Source organism: Cervus canadensis, chromosome 24, assembly GCF_019320065.1.
Source record: "Cervus canadensis isolate Bull #8, Minnesota chromosome 24, ASM1932006v1, whole genome shotgun sequence".
NCBI classification, from domain to species: Eukaryota; Metazoa; Chordata; class Mammalia; order Artiodactyla; family Cervidae; genus Cervus; species Cervus canadensis.
In genome coordinates, this window is record NC_057409.1 from 42,649,739 (window position 1) to 42,672,768 (window position 23,030).

The 23,030-nt window shown below is 34.4% G+C and overlaps 1 protein-coding gene across 2 annotated transcripts in view; it reads right to left on the reverse strand.

The window, feature by feature from the left end:
* Positions 1-23,030, reverse strand: part of NBEAL1 (neurobeachin like 1) — a 78,163-nt gene that overhangs the window by 24,549 nt on the left and 30,584 nt on the right. For both annotated transcript variants that reach the window (XM_043444554.1, XM_043444553.1), the window contains exons 18-26: positions 17,863-18,011; positions 17,115-17,248; positions 14,421-14,522; positions 12,895-12,990; positions 12,377-12,501; positions 9,793-9,933; positions 6,659-6,789; positions 3,766-3,875; positions 602-719 (exon numbers count right to left, since the gene is read on the reverse strand). In XM_043444554.1, coding sequence (XP_043300489.1) covers positions 602-719; positions 3,766-3,875; positions 6,659-6,789; positions 9,793-9,933; positions 12,377-12,501; positions 12,895-12,990; positions 14,421-14,522; positions 17,115-17,248; positions 17,863-18,011 — 1,106 coding nt within the window. The remainder of the gene's footprint in view (positions 1-601; positions 720-3,765; positions 3,876-6,658; positions 6,790-9,792; positions 9,934-12,376; positions 12,502-12,894; positions 12,991-14,420; positions 14,523-17,114; positions 17,249-17,862; positions 18,012-23,030) is intronic.

Genomic DNA, 23,030 nt, shown 5'->3' on the forward strand with positions numbered 1-23,030 from the left:
AAATGAAACTATTGTTTAAAAAAAGCACTCTTTCAAACAGAAAAGGTCAGTAAAGCTATTTTTTTGTGTGTTTTTTTTTTTGTGGGAGGAAGTGAGTTTCACATCCTACTACTCCACCATCTTGATAACCCCCCACAAGTAGTTGGTTGGTTTTCTTTTAATTATTTATTTTTAATTTTTTGGCTGTGCTGGGTCTTCAATGTGGTGCACAGGGTTTCTCTAGTTGCAGCACGCGGGTTCCGTTGTTCCACAGTATGTAGGATCCCAGTTCCCCAACGAGGGATGGAATCCATGCCCCCTGCATTGTAAGATGGATTCTCAACCACTGGGCCACCAGGGAAGTCCCTAAAACTATTTTTAAAATGTAGTCTTTCTCGCCTTAAATAGTTATGTCTAAAATACCATGTATAAATACATATTAAATAATATTTTCCCTTTTTTTGACGGAGTCCTGTGGCATGCAGGATCTTATTTCCCTATCAGGGATCAAATTCATGCCCCTTGCAGTGGAAGAATAGATTCCTAACCACTGAACAGTCAGGTATTTCTAATAATATTTTCTATCAACATAATATAAGAGGAAAAGTATATAGGCTTATACCTTCGTAACTACAGTAATAGAAAACATTGAGTGCCTCCACTGCAGCTGGCCCCCTCTGTTTATAGCCAAAAATCAGATCTATCCATTCATGAAGATGAGCAGAAACATATTCAGACTCCTAGAAAGAGAACAAATTTAATAATTAATATAGTTACCTTTGACTACAGTGTAAACATGGGTCCTTTGAAAAAGTAAGAGCATTTGAAACATTTCCACATACAAATATTATAAATAAAATAAAATTATCTCAAAATGACATTAAGTATGTATCTAACGTCTATTATAAATATTGACTATATTCTATCTAGGATAATGTAGATATCATATTTACTAATATTTATTACATACATATCTCCTAACTATTGGGCGAAGAAAATAACATATATTCTAATAGCCTAAATATGAACAACAAAAAAATTAATGATAGCTGTAGAATACATTTTCATTGTGAAACTTCTACCGCAATAGTTGTCTAGAAATTCAATTCCCTCTGTCCATGGGATTTCCCAAGCAAGAATACTGAAGTGGGTTGCCATTTCCTCCTTCAGGGGATCTTCCAGATCCAGGGATCAACCCCCAAGTCTCCTGCATCTCCTATCTTGCTGGCAGATTCCTTACCACCGAGCCATCGAGATCAAGAGCGTGGCTACAGGACAATGTACTGAGATGTCAAAGATCTGAGGTTGTGTGTCACAGACCCATTCAACTAGAACGTTGAGAACATTTTCCCATTGTAGCCTCCCCCTGAGCTCAAAGGAGATAATGGACAATCTTGTAATGTGGACTATTTTTTTGCCCAACAGAGTTGATTTATAAGAAAACCACAACATTTTAAAAGAAACTGCATTAGTTCAAACTAAGAAAGATAAAAACTGTTCAAAAAATAAGATTTTTGGCTTTCAACTTACTATGAGGAAAGAGGCAGGCAATGATACTCTTGTGCATGTGCATGTTAAGTAGCTCAATCGTGTCTGACTCTTTGTGACCCTACAGACCATAGCCCACCATGCTCATCTGTCCATGAGATTCTCCAGGCAAGAATACTGTAGTGGGTTGCCATACCCTTCTCCAGGGGATTTTCCCAACCCCGGGATCAAACTCACATTTCTTGAGTCTCCTCCGCTGGCAGATGGGTTCTTTACCACTGGCTTCCAACTTACTATGATTAGGAAAGAGGCTGGCAAAGATACTCTTGTAAAAACAACATTTTTTGTTTTAATTTTTATGGAAACGAATGACTCAGAGCAAAAACCCAAACGTCTGAGGGTGGAACAAAATGATCCATGGAAAACCAATTATCATGGAATAGCAGTGGGCTATAAAGGAACTGAGAGCGTGTCCAGGCTAGAATTCTGAACTGCTGTGAACAGTCAGAAGTTCACAGTAAGAAGTTAGGTGCCTCTGGTTTCTCTCCCTTTCGAATGTTAGTGTCTATTATAGTTCTCCTGTCCTTATTACACTACTGTTGCTACGTGGGGGATTAACTTGTATCTACTTCACAGACTTCAGAGCTAAGAGGAGACACACCGGAGTAGTTTCATGCACACATGGATTTGATGTAGATGACTAATAAGACTCTGGATTTCAGGCCTCATGGCTTTCTGCAGGGATCAGCAAAACTGCTGCTTGTGGGCCAAACCTTACTTGTATTCAGATCTGTAGATTAGTAGAAGACAGCCATATCCCATTTTCTTTTGCACTAGAATGACAGAATTTCAACACACACTAAACTTAGAGCTAACAAAAATATTTACTACCTGGTCCTTTACAAAATGTCTGCAGAACCCTGCCTTAATGAGGTAGGACTGTGGGAAGATCTTAAGAGGAAGTATGCTCATTTTACATGTGGAAGAAATGTAAACACTTCGAGGCCAAAGGGCAGCCTCTGTGTGGTGGATTAAAGATAGTTGTAATTCTTTCTCACTCCCACCATTAAGAGATGGAGTTTACTTTCTTTCCTCTGGAATCTGCACTGATCCTGTTACTATTTAACCATTAGAGAGGAAGGCATATGTGATACTGTGACAGTTCACAGCTTAAACCAGATAGTTCACAGGAAGCATCTGAAAAGTTTCTGCCTAGTTAAAAAGTTACGGATTATCTTTCAGAGTTGTTTTACTTTTTTCCCCAATTCTTTATTCATGCATGGGGTTATTGCTTAGAAGTATTATAATCTAGAAGAGAACAGCTGACTCATTGGAAAAGACCCTGATGCTGAGAAAGGCTGAAGGCAAAAGAAGAGGGTGACAGAGGATGAGACGGACCCACTCAATGGACATCAATCTGAGCAAATTCCGGGAGATAGTGAAGACCAGGGAAGGCTGGCATGCTGCAGTCCATGGGGTCACAAAGAGTCAGACATTACTTAGTGACTGGAAAACAACAAATTATAAACTAGTCCAGAATTCTGAAGTTTGATAAACTACCTACTAACAACAAGGAATGTGCCCAGGTGTTGGCCATTTAGTTCTAGAATCTGAAACATTTCAGTTTAGATAGAAAGCTAGGTGGGCTCTGTGGGTGTGGAGGCGGAAACAGTGTCTTCAAGGTAATAACATAACAGCAATATTAAATGAACTCCTACTAGTCCTTCAACTCCAAAATGGAAATTTCGCTAAAAACTAGCAAAACATTTAAGTAGTATTTATTTAGCTATCTTATTAAAAACTTACTGAATTCCTTCAGAGGAAAAAAAATGTTCTTATCCTTGATAGATTTGAAACAAATATGGGAACTATGATACATCAAGCTACACCAGCTTGGTGACTGAAACATATATATAACATATATATATGTTTATATGTAAACATATATAATATGTTTATATGTAAACATATATAATATATGTTTATATGTAAACATATATATAACATATATATAACATATATATATGCCTTATATATAACATATAAGGCAGATGCCTTACAGAAGTGAATTTTTTTTTTTGCTATATATCTGAGGGACAGTACTACTATAGTCTCAGTATATCAGAAGATTCATAACTTCAAAATAAATTACTATATTATACTTTCTAAAACAGCATATAATATAGATTACAAATTAATGAAGAAAAATAATAGCTATACTTTATTCCATCATCCTCTGGAAAACACATATATCTTTATCTTATTAACCTGCTTAATAACTAAACATAAAAATCTTACCAGAGCTTTCCTATGTTTATAGATGAAATCTTCAGCAGACTTAGCCCATTTGGGGAGAATGACATCATTTACCAGTTCTTTGGAAACTTGTAGACGACCCAAGTTAAATTCTAAGACATAAAAAATAAATGTATCAAATCATTTTCGATTTAAATAAATCAAGTAAAACAAACAAAAAGGTATATTCCTTAGCAAAACTAAGTTTTTTCTTCATTTATTAAGAGTAAAAGATGAGAATCAAGTTTTTATAAAATTTGACTTAAAAAATCAATTAAAACTTTTTAATTTTATATTCAGGTACAGTTGATCAACAATGGTGTGTTAGCTTCAGGTACAGAGCAAAGTGACTCAGCCATGCCTAGACATGTATCTATTCTTTTTCAAATTCTTTCCTGATTTAGGTTATTACAGAGCATTGAGCACACTTCTCTGTGCTACATAGCAGGTCCTTACTGTTTATCTATTTTAAATATAGCAGAATGTACATGTCAATCTCAAACTCACAATCTATTCCACTTATTAAGTTCCCTTCTTGATATAAATTTATTGAACAGGTAAAAATAACTCATCTATTAGAATGCATTTGAACAGTTGATCAAAAAAGTAAATGAAAATAAGATAGTTTAAAATGAGTTATTAGAAAAAAAGACTACAATTAGTTATTAGAAGATAAGTCAAATTAATAGTTTATTTTTTGCTGAGAAAAGTGAGAAAAATTATAATTATGACCAAAATCTTAACCTGAACAAAAATGCATTTCTTCATATATTAAAAAGAATTAACACAGTTCTTCTAATGGTTAATTTACAAAATCCAGTGACTTAAAGTTTTTGGGTGTAACATGCCTTAAACTCACTCAAGTTTACCTTATGGAAGGACAATATATTTCTACAACACTATTTTAAATAGTTACTGACATAATAAACATTTGCTCATACTAGTTATGATAGAAGACAGTATTTTGACATAACTGTCCCAAAGATAAGATTTTCTTGTTCATACGTACAGAAAGGGAAAAGTGTTAACACAAAAGTCCTTCATTAAAGAAGTTATCTAAAAACATCAGTGTGTCCTTAAAGCTGGAGAGAAGTTTAAATGTCATAAAATATCACGATGCAGGGTCTGTGGCCTTAACTCAGCTACTATATAGCAGATACTGACAGCCATCCTTCCTTATCTAATAGCAAAAACTTTATTTTATTCAAGTGTGCATCCTGCCCTATATTTCATGCTTGTTGCAGGTGACTGGCACAGGGGTTGGTACATGACCCAGCTCTGGACAGTGAAGGGAGATCATGAGAAAGGGTTTTTCATTCTTAAGAAACAACACAAAGAATTAAAAGTTTCAATTCTTTCTAAGACAATATTGCATCTGCTTATGATGTCTAGAATTTTTTAGTCATAACAGTAACTGGCCAAGAACAAACCTAAAACACTCAGAACAGCAGAGTGAAAAAATACAGGAGGAACTTGACTCTGAGGATGCTGTTAAGTTACCATATTTCAGGATTTTTATTATCGAAAATAAATACTAACATTTTCTTCCTCATACAATTTTGAGTGGCTTTTATTAATATTTGTTGTCATTCTAATGAATATACTTTGTTTTCTCCCACCCAGCTCATTTTGAATAAATTGGCAATGGATAATTAGAAATGGAGGCCACCAGGGTACTAGTAACAGAGAGCAGCTAGCTCTGGCTCTGGTGAATGTCAGAAATTGTCAAGCTAAGCAGACCTTGAATTCTGGGTCCAAATTAATCTGCTCATCCCTTCCATCCTGGATACCCTGCCCTAGAAGATCCAGTCCTCTGGTTGACTAGGGTCAGATCTGTCAACAGTTTCACTCAGTTTTCTGAAGGTGACCAAATGGAACTGCCTTACTCTGAGAATCAGATGCCTAGGATCCAACAGCGGGTCCTAGAGCACACGATCAAAGGTCATGACATGGCAAATAATTCTACTGAGCAAGCAATGGGTCAAACATTAACATTAAATGGTAGGGGAGGAAAAGGAAGTTGTTAACAGCCCTTGACCCTGGAATTTTCCTAAAGAACACAAATCGGAACAATCTTGCCATTTTCTTATTTGTACTTAAATCTAAAACTAAGTCATCGAAAATGTATTTGGATATTCTTAAAGACCATATTTCCTTCTATGATTCTTTTCTTCAAAAATATCACATGATACGTATAGCTGATTCACTCTGCTGTACAGTAGAAACAACCACAACTATACTCCAATAAAAATTAATTCAAAACAATAACAAAATAACAAAATGGTTTTTCAAATATTGTGGAAACTTAAACTCAGTCATTACTTTCAAACTGCCTCCTGTTTTCTATTCTAAAAAGAGTCAGCAAACTTCTACAGAGAGACAAAGAATAAGTATTTTTGGCTTTGTGAACCTATGGCCTCTGCTGCAACTGGTCAAATCTGCCATTACACTGTGAAAGCAGCCACAGCTTATGTAAATGTATTGGCCAGTTGTATTCCAAAAAACCTTATTGACAAATACTAGTTTGCTCACAGATTTGGCCCATGAATCTATAGTTCACAGACCCCTGATATAAACCTTCATCTTATCTAACTCAAACACTTTAACTCATGCAGCTGGATGGCTAAAATAGCTTGCAGCCATGTTTTGCTTCACTGGTAAACACTGTACTCAGATAAATTCCCTTACTAATTCAAATTTCACTCATTTATCTTATTCACTGTAGCATTTCTGTAGAAGGTAAGACTAGTACCTGGATATTAAGTTAAGCTTTGTCACTGAGTAATACAAACACAGAATAAATAATCTATAGGTCATCACAAAAAATGTCCTAAAAGATATTTTTCAAGATCCTCCATAAGGACCTATTCAATCCAGTTTTTAAACTATTTCTTACGATTTTGATTTTCCAAAAACTCTGGGAAATAGAAGAATTCGGGAATAAGTTCCTTCACATCGTATGGATTGTCCATGAGAGCCTGCCAGGTAGCAGGGATGGAATGGAACTGTCGATCGGCACAGTCGAACCTACATGTGGAGACGGGAAGGGAGCAGTGAGTCCTGACTGAGCAACAACAGGGCTAAAACAAAATTACACTTTCTTCAGGGTGCCTCATGTTCAGTTTCTCTTTATTGACCCTTTCTCTTTAATATCTAAAAACAAAATATGCTCTCCTTATGAGAATCTTTCTTATTTTGTTGTCAGGAACTACATACTATAATTTTAATCACTAGTGTCATCTTAGATGAAAATGGCATAATTCTGCTGAGTAAAATTTATTATACAGTGTAAATAAATATTATTTGGATATTTCAAAATTACAGAGTTTAAATATCACTAAGTATTATAGTATTTATGACATAGTTAACAGATCTATAGGAATGCTGCTGATTAATCTATGATACAAAATATCTTTACAAACTCTTTGGCTAAAAAGTAGATGGTGAGTTAGGGAAATAATTCTGTAGCTAAAGCTTTTATATTTTACTTCCATATACTATTATCTTATTTTAACTTTACTTTCAAGTTCCATCATGAGCCTACAGTAGTTGAAAGAAGCTCAAGTGGTCACGCTGCAGTTTTTACTATGTTTTAGCTAATCACAAACAGCATAAACCCCTTCTGTTTCATCTCCTTTGATGTTCTTTTCCCAGTTTTATCCCATAAATGATGTCTTCCAAGTGACAACTGATGACTAATATGACTCTTCTTGTGTCTAGCAATCTTGTTTTGAAGCAGAGCTGAACTTAGCAGAACTCTAAATTTAACCATGGTCAATGATTGGGTCATCAATAAAGTCTAAGAATGATATATTCAAATTCGATGAGAGGTACAGAAAGGGCAGAATCTTTTCGTTTGGGTTGGGGGAGAACAGCTTAACCGATATATAATTAACACATATGTAATTCACTCTAAGGGAACAATTCAGTAGCTTTCAGTATATTCAGAGCTGTGCAGCCATTACAACAAACAATTTTAGAACATTTCATCACTCCAAAAGGAAATCCTGTATCTAACAGCAGTCACTCTCCATTCACCCTCCCTCCAGCCCCAGGGCAATTACGGATCTATTTTCTGTCTCCAAGGATTTGTTTTTTTTTAGACACATTATGTAAATCATATATAACATATGGTATCTTGTGCCTGGCTTATGTCAGTCAACATACTACTGCTTTCAAGTTTCATGTTGTAGCATATATCAATCTTTCATTCCTTCTCTTAACTCATAGCTAAACAATATTCCACACCATGGGTATACCACATTTCATTTATTCCTTTACCAGTTCATGGGCATTTGGGTTATTTAAATATTTGGACTATTACAAACAAAGCAGTTAAGGCTACTTGTGTGCAAGTGTTTGCATAAACATATGTGTTCAATAATCTTGGGTCTATACCTAGGACTGGAATTGCTGGGTCATGGGTAATACTATGTTTAATGTTTTGAAGAACTGCCAGAGTGTTTTCCACAGAGGCTGCATCATCTTAAATTTCCACTGGCAGTACATAATTGTTCCAATTTTTCAACATGCTCATCAACAGTAGGTATTATCTATCTTTTTATTACAGCCATCCTCGTGAGTGTAAGGAGGTATCTCAGTTTGGTTTTGATTTGAATTTCCCTGATAACCAATGTTGGTCAAGTTTTCATGTGTTTATTAGATATCTGTAATCTTCTTTGGAGAAATGTCCATTTAGATCTTTTGCTAGTTTTTAATTGAGTCATTTGTCTTTTTACTGTTGCATTGTAAGGATTTTTTTATATATTCTAGATACAAGTCCTTTATCAGATCTATAATTTGCAAATATTTTCTCCAACTGAACTGGTTGTCTTTTTGCTCTCTTGATGTCCTCTGAAGCACAAACAGAATCTATTGTGAAGCCTTATTTAAAAAATCATTTAAAAGCTGTAAAATCATAAAATAAATAAATAAATAAAAGCTATAAAATCACTAAAACCTGAAGAGATCCAGGTTTACTTTCCCAGAAGAAAAATTACCTGATTTCATGGCAAACATAACATTTGGAGATATGTCGTGATCTAAGCCTCTCCTTGAAAGACAAGGCTCAGTGAACTAAAGACAGGAATAAGGAACCCAGGCTAATTTTGAGAGATAAACATTACATGGAAAGAGAGCAGAACAGGCAATGTTTACATAGTTTCTGAGTGGTCAGAAAAGGCAAAAGGATAATGTTAAAGAATAAGGCAACAAGGAGACAAAATGAGAGTAGCAGAGAGGCACCTGAAGGATAGGCTGGGGAATGGCGGATTCTTGAAGACGTTTCTTTCTTTAGGATAGATAAGAAAACGTGAATCTTGGGTAAGGTATAATATAGACAGGTGATATAATAATACAGTGACATCGCAGACCTGTTTGAGGTGCTACTAATAATGTAAGGGCCCTCATTCCTCTCTATTTCCATTCCTATTGATCAATATTTTTAGGAGGACTACAGAGGCACTGGTTAGACATCTCTGGTAGATATTTTGGATCAAGGTCTAAACCAGTTCTAAGTCAGAATCTCTGGTAGACTCCTAAACCCAGTTGAAAATAACAAAAGTACACTGGTTAACAGTAAAGAGGAAGCCGTCTTAAAAGTCATTTGTGTAAGTCAGTTTGAGTGACCTGTTCTCAAACTAGTTTGGCTACTTTTATCTAGGGGCTATTATATGAATCAAAACCTAAAAAGAGGAGAATAAAAAAGGTAAGGTCCTGTTATAATAGTATATGAAAGTGAAAATGTTAGTCGCTTAATTGTGCTTGACTTTCTGCGATCCCATGAACTGTAGCCCACCAGGCTCCTCTGTCCATGGAATTCTCCAGGCAAGAACACTGGAGTGGGTAGCCATTCCCTTCTCCAGGGGATCTTCCTGGCCCAGGGATTGAACCCAGATCTCCTGCATTGTAGACAGATTCTTTACCATCTGAGCCACCAGGGAACCCTATAACAGTATATGACATGAAGGCAAAGAGTTTTCAACACTATCATATAGTCTTAAGAAAACAGCTTATTTACCCGAAACATACCTTCCACTCTGAAGCTGGATGTGGAGGGTGGTGAATGGTTCTGTACGAATAAGATAGTGCATAACTCCAGCAGAATTTGAATAGTGAGTACCATAATGAAATTTATCAATAGTTCCCATAGGATCCTCAAAATTTTCATATCTAAAAACAGAAACTAAAGTTTTATAATCACAATAGCAAAATTAATTTAGGACAGATGCTTGTATTGTAATCCTGAAAACAGTTTATTAAGAGGCTATGTATTCATATCACCACATCACATTAATAAGTGAAAAAAATTACTAATACTTTCTGAACAATAAAGTAGCACTAATAGTGGAGTTTGGAATACTTCTGTATTATGCAATAATTATTTTCACTACAGATAGATTAGCAATCACAGAGAACCAAAAATAAAGAAATTTAAAATCAATTACAATTGTACTTCCCAGAGATAATAAACAATAACATTCTGGCAAACATTTTTCAATTATGAATTAATATATATTTTAATATAAAATACATTTTAATATAAAACTGTTATACCTAGTATATTGTTCACAACTTATTTTCTAATCTAACAATTTTCTATTAACATCTTACAAAATATGTAAGTGACTCACTTTGCTACACAGCAGAAACTAACACCTTGTAAATAACTACACTCCAATAAAAAATTTTTACAAAATCTTAGAATATATAACAATTTATTTATTTACAGATAGTTAGGTTGTTTCTATTTCTCTGCTATTGTAAGAATGTGATAATTAGACATCATAGTATGGCCAAGGTAATAGAAAAAAATATAGAGGGTCAGTCAAGAATTGTTAAAATGAATGTCTAATAATTCACATGTAGAAGGAAATAGATGTGTATAGCACAAGGAACTCTACTCAATATTCTGTGATAAACTATATGAGAAAAAATCTGAATAAGAATGAATATATGTGTGTATTACTGAATCATGTTGTTGTACACCTGAAACTAACACAACACTGCAAATCAACTATACTCCAATAAAATTTTAAGAAAAAGCAGACAGTGGAATAGAAAGAAGGCCTAAGTCAGATTACTAGCAAAGGGCATTATACATAATAACTCTTCAAGCACTGTCACTAATATTGTAATTGCTCTGAATGGTGACATCTGAGTTAGTGGGCATAAAATCTAAATTAGAATGAACAGTTTTTTGGAAGCATACACATTAAAATTTTAAACCAAAATACTAATCAATTTGTCAAGCTAAGGTCAATTTCCTTTTTACATAGAAATCATTAATACTCAGGAAAATAAAGAGAGTTTTTAGGCCAAAGTCATTTGTACCTATGCAGGAAAATATATTATTGAAGCATAAATTGTATCTTCCATTATCGACAAAATAAGGTGACCTATATGAAACGTATTTCCTATGGAACAGTGTTAGTAGTTTGACTAATAGCAGTGAGGTAACATACACACAGCAGAATTCCATTAGTAAATCAAATACTAAACTGCAAAAAGGTCTTACGGAAGACTTGCAAATAAAAAGGAAAAAAAAGTAATGTACTATCAACTCTCAAAAAAATCTACAACTAAGTTTTTATTTGCAAAAACTTTGTCTTTATTACTGGAAGTTATCCATAAGTTCACATGGAGAAAAAGGAAAATTAAAATTATTCTTTTACTTGTCAGCCACTTGCTTTGAATAAAAAAAAAAAATTATGAGACATTTACAGGATGGATCATAAATATATATAACTATAAATATTTTCTTTCCTTTCAAATGTTACTTTCTAAATTTGCTTACATTTCACTGTTCTTTATTCACATTATTCCTGAAAAGATTAGTATTATTAATTTGGTATCTACTAAAATAGTACATCAGAGGTAAATGCTGGCTTAGCAAGTTATTAAGTCTAAAATACCCAGGGATGAAGAATTCCACCCTTGCACACACACTTTTTATCTTTTAACTGGATGGATAATTGTTTTGCAATGCTGTTTTAGCTTCTGCTGTAGGACACGGTGAATCAGCTATGCGCACACACGTGCCCTCTCTGCTGAGCCTCTCTCCCCTCTCCCCCCATCCCTCCGCCCCACGCCATCACAGCAGAGCTGAGCTCCCGGTGCACCAGAGCAGCTTCCCACCGGCTGTCTATGCTACACAAGCTTCTGCTTACATGTCAGCGCTACTCTCGCAATAATCCCACACTCTGCCAGCCCAACCCCCCGCGGTGTCCACATGTCGGTTCTCTCTGTCTGCATCTCTATTCCGTCCCTGTGAACAGGCTCATCTGTACCATCTTTCTAGATATTTCACACATATGCATTAATACATGATATTTGTTTTTCTTTTTATGACTTCACTCTCTTATTACAAGGAGAAAAGAAATTCTAAACAACATTAATTTAAATTTGGTAATGAAGGGACACAGACTATAGTTAAGATATTTGAAAGACAACTGACAACATTTTCAAGAAAACTTAGGGAAGGAATTATCAGACTCTAATTAGCAAAAGTAGTTGTGCATTTTTTAAAAAGTAACACTTGGTTAGCCATAGGAGAAATTAATACAAATTCAAACTGCTATGGGTATATCTATCAAAGCAGATGAAAGGCACTTACTTTTCTCTCATGGCTTTGGCATTTTTATCATTAACTACCCCAATTGGTTTGGATAGATCTCGAAATACAGATGGGTTATTAAGATCCAACTCTTCTGAAGTATAATCTTGTAAAATCCAGGGGAACTAAAAGAGCCACAATTTACAATTTAGACATTCTTTCCACGGGAAGCTACCAGCTCCATAACTAATATCACTTTTCTAAAGACAAAAAGGGACAGTGTTTACTTTTTCCCTGTTGCAAATGTTTATTCATCTTTAGCTCAATAACCAGAAGCATTATCTCCTGTAATTCCACTGAAATATTCTAAATGAAATGAAAGAAAAAAGGCTTTCATTTTCAAAATGCCCTTCATACTTATATACTTCTTGACAATAGCAGGGTAAGAAATAAATAGAAAGGCAAAAATAGTTTTTACATCTTTTCAAAAATAAAAACTAGATATAAGCCACTTATATTTTTGTATATAATAAAATTGAAAGGTAAGTGTATATTTACAGGATTTTTATAAAACTCACCACAGGATACTGTGCAAGGTCATTATAGGTTCGTCCTGCCATTGTATTTAACTGAATGAGGTAGTCAAAATTTGATATCTCTCTGTTTACCCATTTCTAGATAGCACAGAAAAAAATCAAAATTAGTCTACATCTCTTAGAAATCAATAACTATTACTGACAGTACTGAAATAATCTTGCATCCATTATCTCTATCCTCTTTCTGGTAAAAGAGGTTACGTTTTTTAAAAAAGATTTAACAGGGAGAAAAATCAACATACTTCTCCTAAAGTTCACTTCCTTTTAAAAACTGGTCTTTAGAAAAGGAAAAGAAAGTCCTCACACTGCAGTCTAAAAGATCTCCTATAATAATTAAGTCTTTTCTTTAGTTAAAAAATATTTTATTTTAATATAAAAATGTTTAATTCTAGAAGGACTGCCAAAATTTTAAATTTTTGCCATTAACTGAAATCTTCATAAGTATAAATATTAAAATATCAGTATCTCAGTGTACTTAAATGATCTACAAATTTTAAATAACATTATTATATCTCTGCTCAGAAAAATTCCTTTATACAGTGAAGGTAGGTGGGATTTTGCTGTAACAGATATAAAAACTTTCTAAAGAAAGACATAATTGTTATTTTTTTAATCACCTTGTTAAATCTAGCCTACTAGTTACTCTACACAGTGTGAGTATGCTCAAGCATTTTTTTTGAAGACAGATTAACATACACCTTTAAGTTTACTGTGTGCCTCAAGCAAAAGACATGTAGAAATGGTGAGAAATGAATCTATCTATACAGAAAGCCCATTAATAGTTAACTTATGTGCCAAATTGAGGAATCAGTACTTTAATGAATAAAAGTTTATACCACAGAAAGCAGGGAATGTACTTTTAAATAAAGCTTATTCCATAAACAATAGGAAGGAATTGCTGATGGCTTTTGAACAAGAGCAACGTTTAAAGATTAAGATGAACACATATGTAGGAGGAAGAGGAGAGCCAGGAAGCAGAGAACCTAACTAGGAGACTACTACCACCACCAGAGAGCAAAAAACAAAAGGCTTTCCTTGGCTTCTGACAATGCAAATTCAAAAGATGTTGGGATTATATGAGGATAAAATGCGTGGAAGCATTAGTTAGCTTTGGCAGACAGAAAGATTGGAGAAAATTTTTTCTGCCTGTATTCCAAGGTGCCTTGTATTTTCTCATTTTTTCTTGTGCATGGATTATTTTTATCATTAAGAAAAGTCCCACATTATTTTTTTAAAAATAGTTATAATGAAACTATAATTATAGTGGAACATTATAATGAAAGAAGAAGTTATAAGATATGCCCATGAACTGAACGATATGGGAGCTGGAGGACAGGGCACTCTTATGTGTGAGGGAAAGAGAAAGATTCAAAGACAATTCAAAAGATCACCCGAATGGAAGAACAGCAGTTGCATAATCAAAATAAAATAGTCAGAAGGAAGATTTACTTCTAGGCAAAAGTCTAAGATATAAAATTAACACCAAACAGTGACTTAAAATTTCCTACCTGTGTCAGTCCTGATGCTTTGAATAACTCCTGTGGTGATCTGGTTCCATAGCTATTTGGAGAATGAAGTGACAACAGTCTGCTATATACTTTGTTCCTAACCTATTAAAAAAATAACACTTTACAGGTTAAAATAGATTATGACAAAACAGGATTATGGCTTTATTAACAGATTTACTGAGATATAATTCACATACCATAAATTCACCCTTTTAAAGTATACAGTTCAGTGGAGTTTTTCTCTTTTTAAAAAAAAAATATTCACAGAGTTATACAAGTATTCACATTATTTTTTTTTTAATTTTTAAATTAAAAAAAAATTTTTGCCTTTATTTTTTTTTTTCATTTCTTTATATTAGTTGGAGGCTAATTACTTTACAATATTGTAGTGGTTTTTGCCATACATTGATATGAATCAGCCATGGATTTACATGTGTTTCCCACCCTGAACCCCTCTTCCACCTCCCTCCCCATCTCATCACTCCGGGTCATACTAGTCACATTATCTAACTCTGGGATATTTACGTTAGCCTCAAAAGAAACTACATACTTATGAGCCATCACTCCTCAATTTCCCTTTCATCCTCTGACAACCACTAAACTTTCTGTCACTATGGATTTGCCTAATCTGAACATTCCACTTAAACAGAAGATTACAGTTTTAACTTCTTTATTTTACTAGGCTTAACAAACATGACACACATTTTTTTTAGAATGTTACAGTGTATAAATAGAGTAATCGTTACACATTTTATCAGAAAACTAGCTCACTTCCAGTTCAAATCTAGTTCTGTCATTAACTAATCATCTGGACAAATCAATTAATTTACTGAGTCTCATCTGTGTATTCAATATAATAATCTCTACCCTTTACAGTTTTGTGGATTATTCAGGGCTAGGCAAGTGTAAAGAAATAAAATTAATCTTTGAACTTCAGCTTCTTCATCTATAAAAAAAGAATGGAATTTTCCATATCTAATCTGAAGATTGTTATGAAGATTGGGTACCACATATAAATGTGCTTTAAAGACTATATACAAGAGACTTCCCTGGTGGTCCAGTGGCTAAGACGCCAAGCTCCCAGTGTAGGGGGCTTGGATTCAATCCCCGGTAAGGGAACAAGATTCCACATGCCACAGCTAAGAGTTCACATGCTGCAACTCTAAGATCTGGTGCAGCCAAATATAATAAATTTAAAAAAAAAACAAAACTACATACAAATAGGAGTGTGCTTAGTTTAATTACATAAAATAGCTTTCTAAAAAACACCTACATTGTATTTTCCTATGGATGAAAATTTATTTTTAATAGTGAAAAATTCCCCTTTTGTAAAAATAGAAAAATGTTTCTCAAAGGTCTGAATCAAATTATTTATAAATATACATGGATCTCATTTATAAATATACCTGGATCTCAAATGAATAGAAATGAATAGAAACTTATTGACTCTGCTAATCCAGGTCCTTGGAAGAAAAGTTATTGACTCTGCTAATCGCATGCTCCTTGGAAGAAAAGTTATCACAAACCTAGACAGCATATTAAAAAGTAGAGACATTACTTTGCCAACAAAGGTCCATCTAGTCAAAGCTATGGTTTTTCCAGTAGTCATGTATGGATGTGAGAATTGGACTATAAAGAAAGCTGAGCGCCAAAGAATTGATGCTCTTGAACTGTGGTGTTGGAGAAGACTCTTAAGAGTCCCGTGGATTGCAAGGAGATCCAACCAGTCAATCCTAAAGGAAACTGGTCCTGAATATTCATTGGAAGGATTGATGCTGAAGCTGAAACTCCAATACTTTGACTACCTGATGTGAAGAACTGACTCATTGGAAAAGACCCTGATGCTGGGAAAAAATGAAGGCAGGAGGAGAAGGGGACGACAGAGGATGAGATGGTTGGATGGCATCACCGACTCAATGGACATGAGTTTGAATAAACTCCGGAAGTTGGTGATAGACAGGGAGGACTGGCGTGCTGCAGTCCATGGGGTTGCATAGAGTCAGACACGACTGAGCGATTGAACTGAACGAACTGAATCCAAGTAATCTGAGAAGCAAATGCTAACACAGAACTGAACATGGAGGATTTTATTAGGAGAGATACCAGAGGGAGAAAATGGAGAGAAAGCTAGGCAAGGTAAAAGAAAGCTCTCAAACTGTGATGCAAGTCTGGCCTCAAGTATATGTCAAAGGGAAGGAAGGCTGAGAGCGAGTAATGTGTCAGAGGTTATAGTGCTAGTGGTGGAATGGTTTTGGGTCCAGGGAACCTGAATTTAGTGGCAATCTCTTAACTGCTTATACTATTTAAGAATTTACGCTATTCCTAGAACTACATGCTCCATTATTTTTTTTTCTGATTACTCCATTATTGTTGAATTCAACCCAAATTAATTTCATAAATCCAATTACATCATATATATACCATATTATTTCACAATTGGATACTGTAAGACATCTATTTGCTGACATTCAAAACTCTACTAACTTCTTTATCTACCTATATATAAAATATCCTCCAAACACTCAAACATAAATCCCAACAAAAATTCATATGTTGCTTAGTCCCAAAGTATGTATCTTTTTTTTCTAATATTCTGACTCAGTGGAAGAACAGAGTGTAAAGTTTCATTACAGCTTACTAGTTGGAAAATTATTTCAAGCTAACAGTCTAGGAGAAAGGTAGCCTTTTACATACCTCCTTTTTGAAATTGAGAAAGTAGTTGGATTGGTCAACATGAAAAATCTCAAGGGCTGACCTCCTTAAGTTGTACCGTCGTAGGTGAATCTCTCGAACTTGAGAGTGAGGCCACTTGAAATCAAAGCCTACTCCTGAAAACAGAAAAAAATCTTGTGACTGTGGACCACATAAAGTTACTTATGCTATGCAGAAAATATCTCCTTTTCCTGACAAGAATAGCGTTTAGGGAAAAAGAATTCAATCTCTATATGATAAAAACCATCTGTTAAATGCATTGCATGTTTAAACTATTTCTTATAAAACTATTTTAAAATTCTATAGCTTTTTCTACTTCCTTTCCATTGGAATAGAGAATAACTCTGAATATTGTATCTTAGAAACATTTTCCCTTTTCTCTTTATGTTAGCAGCTTAGATTTAAATATCTTTTTATTTTCAGATAAAGGATTAGATGAGAAACCTATAGGAACAAGAGTACATATAAATTAAATATTGCATTTATAACTTAAATTTATAGCAATCCCCACTAGGCAAACCTTTTAAAAAACATTGATAATAAAAAAGCAGCATTCCCCTCAGTACACTGTTGAATAATGAATTTAATCCCATACTGACTTTCCATCTCTCCCTTTATATGAGAGACTACAATTTTACAGGCCCATCTTATTGCTTTCTTCTCATTAATGATTGATAAACTGGATACTTAACTATTGAACAACAGAAATTATTCCCCCAGAACTCCTCACCATCTTCTTTTTCAGTGCTGCCATCATAGAAGTAAATGTGTTGAGTAGTGATTTCTAATCTGCCAGGAATTACATCAATGATTGTAATGAGTTCACAGTCTTCTGCTAACACCAATTTTTCTTTTTGATTCTGTTCTTCTTTCTCATCACTGAAGGGGAAAAACAAACAAAAAAGATCCAACAGTGTATTCTGGATAAATGGAAAAGAACATCATATTCAAATTCAAATCTCATTTCTGTGAAATCACTATCCAAGAAAGGGTACTTGAATTTTCTACAAAAAACAGTCCACTGCATATTTCACCAACCTAACAGGTAATACTGCAATCCTTAAAGCTAAGCTCAAAAAAAAATTAAGAATGTTTTCCTAAATAGTGAAATTCTAAACTTCACAGTGATGAAACTGAGAAATAAGTGACCTAAGGCAGTAGATAGTCTGTTGCTTATTTATATTCTATGAAAGAATTCTGGCTTTTCATTTGAAAATGAATGAGACTGACATCCACTGAATTTACTAGTCATTGAAGAAAGAAAATAAAACCCCATTAAAAGGATGACTAAAAAAAATCTACCCAAATCAAAGAGCTCCCTAGACAACCAAGTCTACTCAGTTTGCTAAAAATAATCAAGGAAATATTTTTAAATTATTAAAATTACATGAACAAAAGAACCTGCTTATGCCAACAAAAGATACTATTGAAACTGATCTGTTTGTAATATTAAAATAAGTTCTGAAGAAATATTCACCATATTTTGCTTATAACCTAAACAAAGTGATGCTCAGAATAAATTATAAACTTGAGACTTAGCTCCTCATTCTTGGCTGAATGTGAAGCTTTACAATCATAGTAAAAGTCAGGGCGGATGTGTGAATCACCAAATTTGAATGAATTCCCTAAACCACTTACAGATCCAGTGGCAAAGAGTGGCAATATTACTGATCAAGGGGTTTAACACAAGCACAAACTAATTACTGTCTGACCACTAAGCTATGCGGATCCAGAGGCAACCCCCAACAAGCAGAGCTTTAAAAATAAAACAAAACAAAAACCCAGTAAGTACAGACATCAATGGCATTCACTACAGGTAAAACAGACTCCACAGACTTAATCTACCAAAGTCATTAGACAAACAAAAATACAATAACAACAACCAGAAACAAGGGAGGAGATCAGAATCCAAAGTGGATATAATTTTTTTTAATGTATGGGTTTCACAAAGATTACGAGATATAGCAAGAAACAGGAAACTATGGACTCAAAAGAAGTAAAAAGAAACTATTTCTGGGAGGACCTCATAAGTTCAACTTAGTAGACAAAGACAAGAAGGCAGCTATCATAAAAACACATGAAAAGAACTAAAAAAAAGTAAAATAAAATACATGAAAAGAACTAAAGAAAACTATGTTTAAAGAACCAAAGTGTATTATGGCAAAAAGGTCTAGTCATAGAGAGATTATAATAAAGAGATAGCAATTGTACACATATTTATAAAAAGGAACCAAATGAGAAATTCTGAAATTGAAAAATATAATAACTAAATGATAAATTCACCAGAAAGACTCAACAGCATGTCTGAACTTGCAAGAGAAAGAAGCAGAGCTCTTGAAGATAGATCAGAAAGAAATTGTCCAACCTGAAGAATAGAATGAAAAAAAGAATTACGCAGAATGAAAGAACCTCAGAGGGTTCTATCATGCAAAACAACTTAAGTGCAAAGGCAGACCCAGAAGGAGAGAATAGAGAAAAAGGTCAAGATATATTTGAAAAAATAATGGTAGCAATTTCTCAAATATGAAAGAATTAATCTACACATCCAAGAAGCTCAGTGAACTCCAAGCAGGATAAACACGAAGATATCCATACATGGACAGAAGGTCAAGGTGATAAAAGCTAAGGACAAAAAGAGTAACTTTAAAGCATCTCAATACAGTATATAAATTGTCAACCGAGCATTCTATAACCAGCAAAACTACCCATCAAAGAGAAAGCAACAGTGCTCAGACAACTAGAGTCACATGCAAGAGAATTAATACAGATCTCTACATCATACCACATACAAAAATTAATGCAAAATGCATCAAAGACTTAACATAAGAGATAAAATATAAAACTCTTATTCATTTGAATCAGTTCTAATGAGGTGGATGAAACTGGGGCCCATTATACGGAGTGAAGTAAGCCAGAAGGAAAAACACCAATACAGTATACTAACGCATATATATGGAATTTAGAAAGATGGTAACAATAACCCTATATGCAAGACAGAAAAAGAGACACACATGTATAGAACAGACTTTTGGGGTATAAATAAAGGATATGAGACATGAAAAAAATGCTATGGACAGATTGAAAAGACCTCGAGTGATCAATAAAAAAAAAAAAAAACTCTTAGGAAAAAAATAGATAAAAGGAAATTCATCAAAATTAAAAATACCAACAAAAAAGTGAAAAACCCAATTTAATAGAAGAACATTTTTGTAAGTCCTATATTTAATAAAGAACTTGTTGCTAAAATATATAAAGAACACTTACAACTCAGTAACAAAAAGACAACTCAATTAAAAAGTGCAAAAAAGATTTTCATAAAGATTTCTCCAAAACAGACATACAAATGGCCAACAAACATATGAAAAGATGCTCAGCTTCACTGGTCATTAGGGAACTGGAGATTAAAACCACTAGATACCACCTTCTGAAAGTGAAGTTGCTCAGTCATGTCCAACTCTTTGAGATCCCATGGACTGTAGCCTGTCAGGCTCCTCTGTCCATGAGATTTCCCAGGCAAGAATACTGGAGTGGGTTGCCATTTCCTCCTCCAGGGGATCTTCTTAGAGATCAAAGCCATGTCTCCCGCATTGCAAGCAGACACTTTACCATCTGAGCTACCAGGGAAGCCCACCACCTTCAAGAATGATATAATAAATTTTACAAAAATGACAGAGAGGGCTTCCCTGGTGGCTCAGTGGTAAAGAATCTGCCTGCGAATGCAGAAGACACGTGTTCAATTCCTGATCCGGGAAGACCCCACATGCTGCAGGGCATTAAGCCCATGTGCCACAACTACTGAGCCTGTGGTGTGGGGCCTGGGAACTGCAACTGCATCCACATGCCACAAGTACTGAAGCTCTCGAGCTCCACAGCCCATGCTCTGCAATGAAAGCAGCCACTGCAGAGAGAAGCCTGTGCACCACAACTAGAAAACAGCCCCCACACAGTGCAACTGGAAAAAAGCCTGTGCAGCAACAAAGATACCGAACAGCCAAAAATAATAAATAAAGTAATTTAGACTTAAAAAAAAAGAGAGAATAACAGACGCTTGAATGGATTGAAGAATCTAATATGAAAATTAGAACTTTCATACATTGCTGAAATGTAAAATGGCATTGTGAAAACTGCTTCATAACTCCTCAAAAGGTTAAACATAGAATTAGCACATGGTCAACAAATACAAGTTTTTTTTTTATACTCAAGATAACTGAAAATATAAGTTGACCCAAAAATGTATACATGAATATTCAAAGCAGTATTATTCATAATCATCAAAAAAATAGAAACTACAGAAATGTCCATCAACTGATGAACAGATAAACAAAAATAATATATTCATATAATGGAATGCTATTTAGCCAAAAAAACAAATTAAATATTGTTAGATGCAATGACCTGGATTAAACCCTGGAAATACTATGGAAAAAAAAGTAAAAATGTTAGTCGCTCAGTCGTGTCTGACTCTTTGTGACCCCATGGTCTGTAGCCTGCCAGGCTCCTCTGTCCATGGAATTCTCCAGGTAAGAATACTGGAGTGGGTAGCCATTCCCTTCTCCAGGGGATCTTTCCATCCCAGTGACTGAATCAGAGTCTTCTGCATTGCAGGAAAATTCTTTACCGCCTGAGTCACCTATACCGAAAGGCAACATATTATATGAAATACATGAAATGTTGAACACAGGCAAATCCATACTGGAAGAAAGCCAATAAGCCATTGCTGGAGGATGCAGGGAGGGAAAATTGGGACCAATTACTGAAAAGTATAAGATCTGCTTTTGGAGTGATGGAAATGTTCTTGGACTAGATAGTGGTGACACTGCACGACTCTCTGAATAGACTAAAGAGCCACTGAACTGTACACTTTAAAATGGTAAATTTTATACTAAGTGAATCTCAATTTTCAAAAAATATATCTGTTTTTAAAAAAGCAGCCAAAAATGGAAGACAAAAATCTCCACAGGTGACAAAAGACTAAGATAATGTGTGGCTTACAGATCTTCTTTATAAGAAATACTGAAGAGAGTCCTTCAGGCTTAAAGGAAATGCACCAGATGGTAGTATGAATGTACACAAGGAAATAAAGTGTATAGATAGGTAATTATGCAGGCAAATATAAAGGAAAACATAATTACATAGTTTTTTCTTCTCAACTGATTTTAAGACAAGTGCATAAAACACTTAACAGAATAAGTTGTGCTGTTGGGCTTAAAATATATAAAGGTTTAATATTATGGTAATAAAACAAAGCAGACATGAGAAATGAAAATGTTTTACATTTGCTCAGGGGAAGTTTTTGGGCTTCCCTGGTGGTTCAGATGGGAAAGAATCTGCCTGCAATGCGGGAAACCTGGTTTGATGCCTGGATTGGGAAGATCTCCTGGATGTGGGCATGGCAACCCACTCCAGTATTCTTGCCTTCGGAATACCCACGGACAGAGGAGCCTGGTGGGCTACAGTCCACGGGGTCACAAAGAGTTGGATACAACTGAGCAACAAAAGCACAGGGGAAGTTTTTAAACTACAAATTCAAAAATTTTAAATATATCTAAGGCTATTCAGGGTATATATTTTTTCCAGCTAGAGGTCTGATAAGTTATATTTGTCCATTTCATTTAAATTGTCAAATTTATTGGCATAAAGTTGTCATTTTCTTTTAATTATTTTAATGTATTTCTTTTTAATCATTTTAATATCTATAATGTTTTCTCCTCTTTCATTCCTGATACTGGTAATTTATGCTGTCTTTCCCTCCTAAATAGTCTAACTAGAGGTTTATTGTTCACTTATCTGATTTTTAATGACCAGCTTTTTTTTACTTTTTCTTTTTCTTGTTTGATTTTCTCTTTCATGGATTTCTGCTTTTATCTTTATAATTTCTTCCTTTTGCTTAAGAGCTTA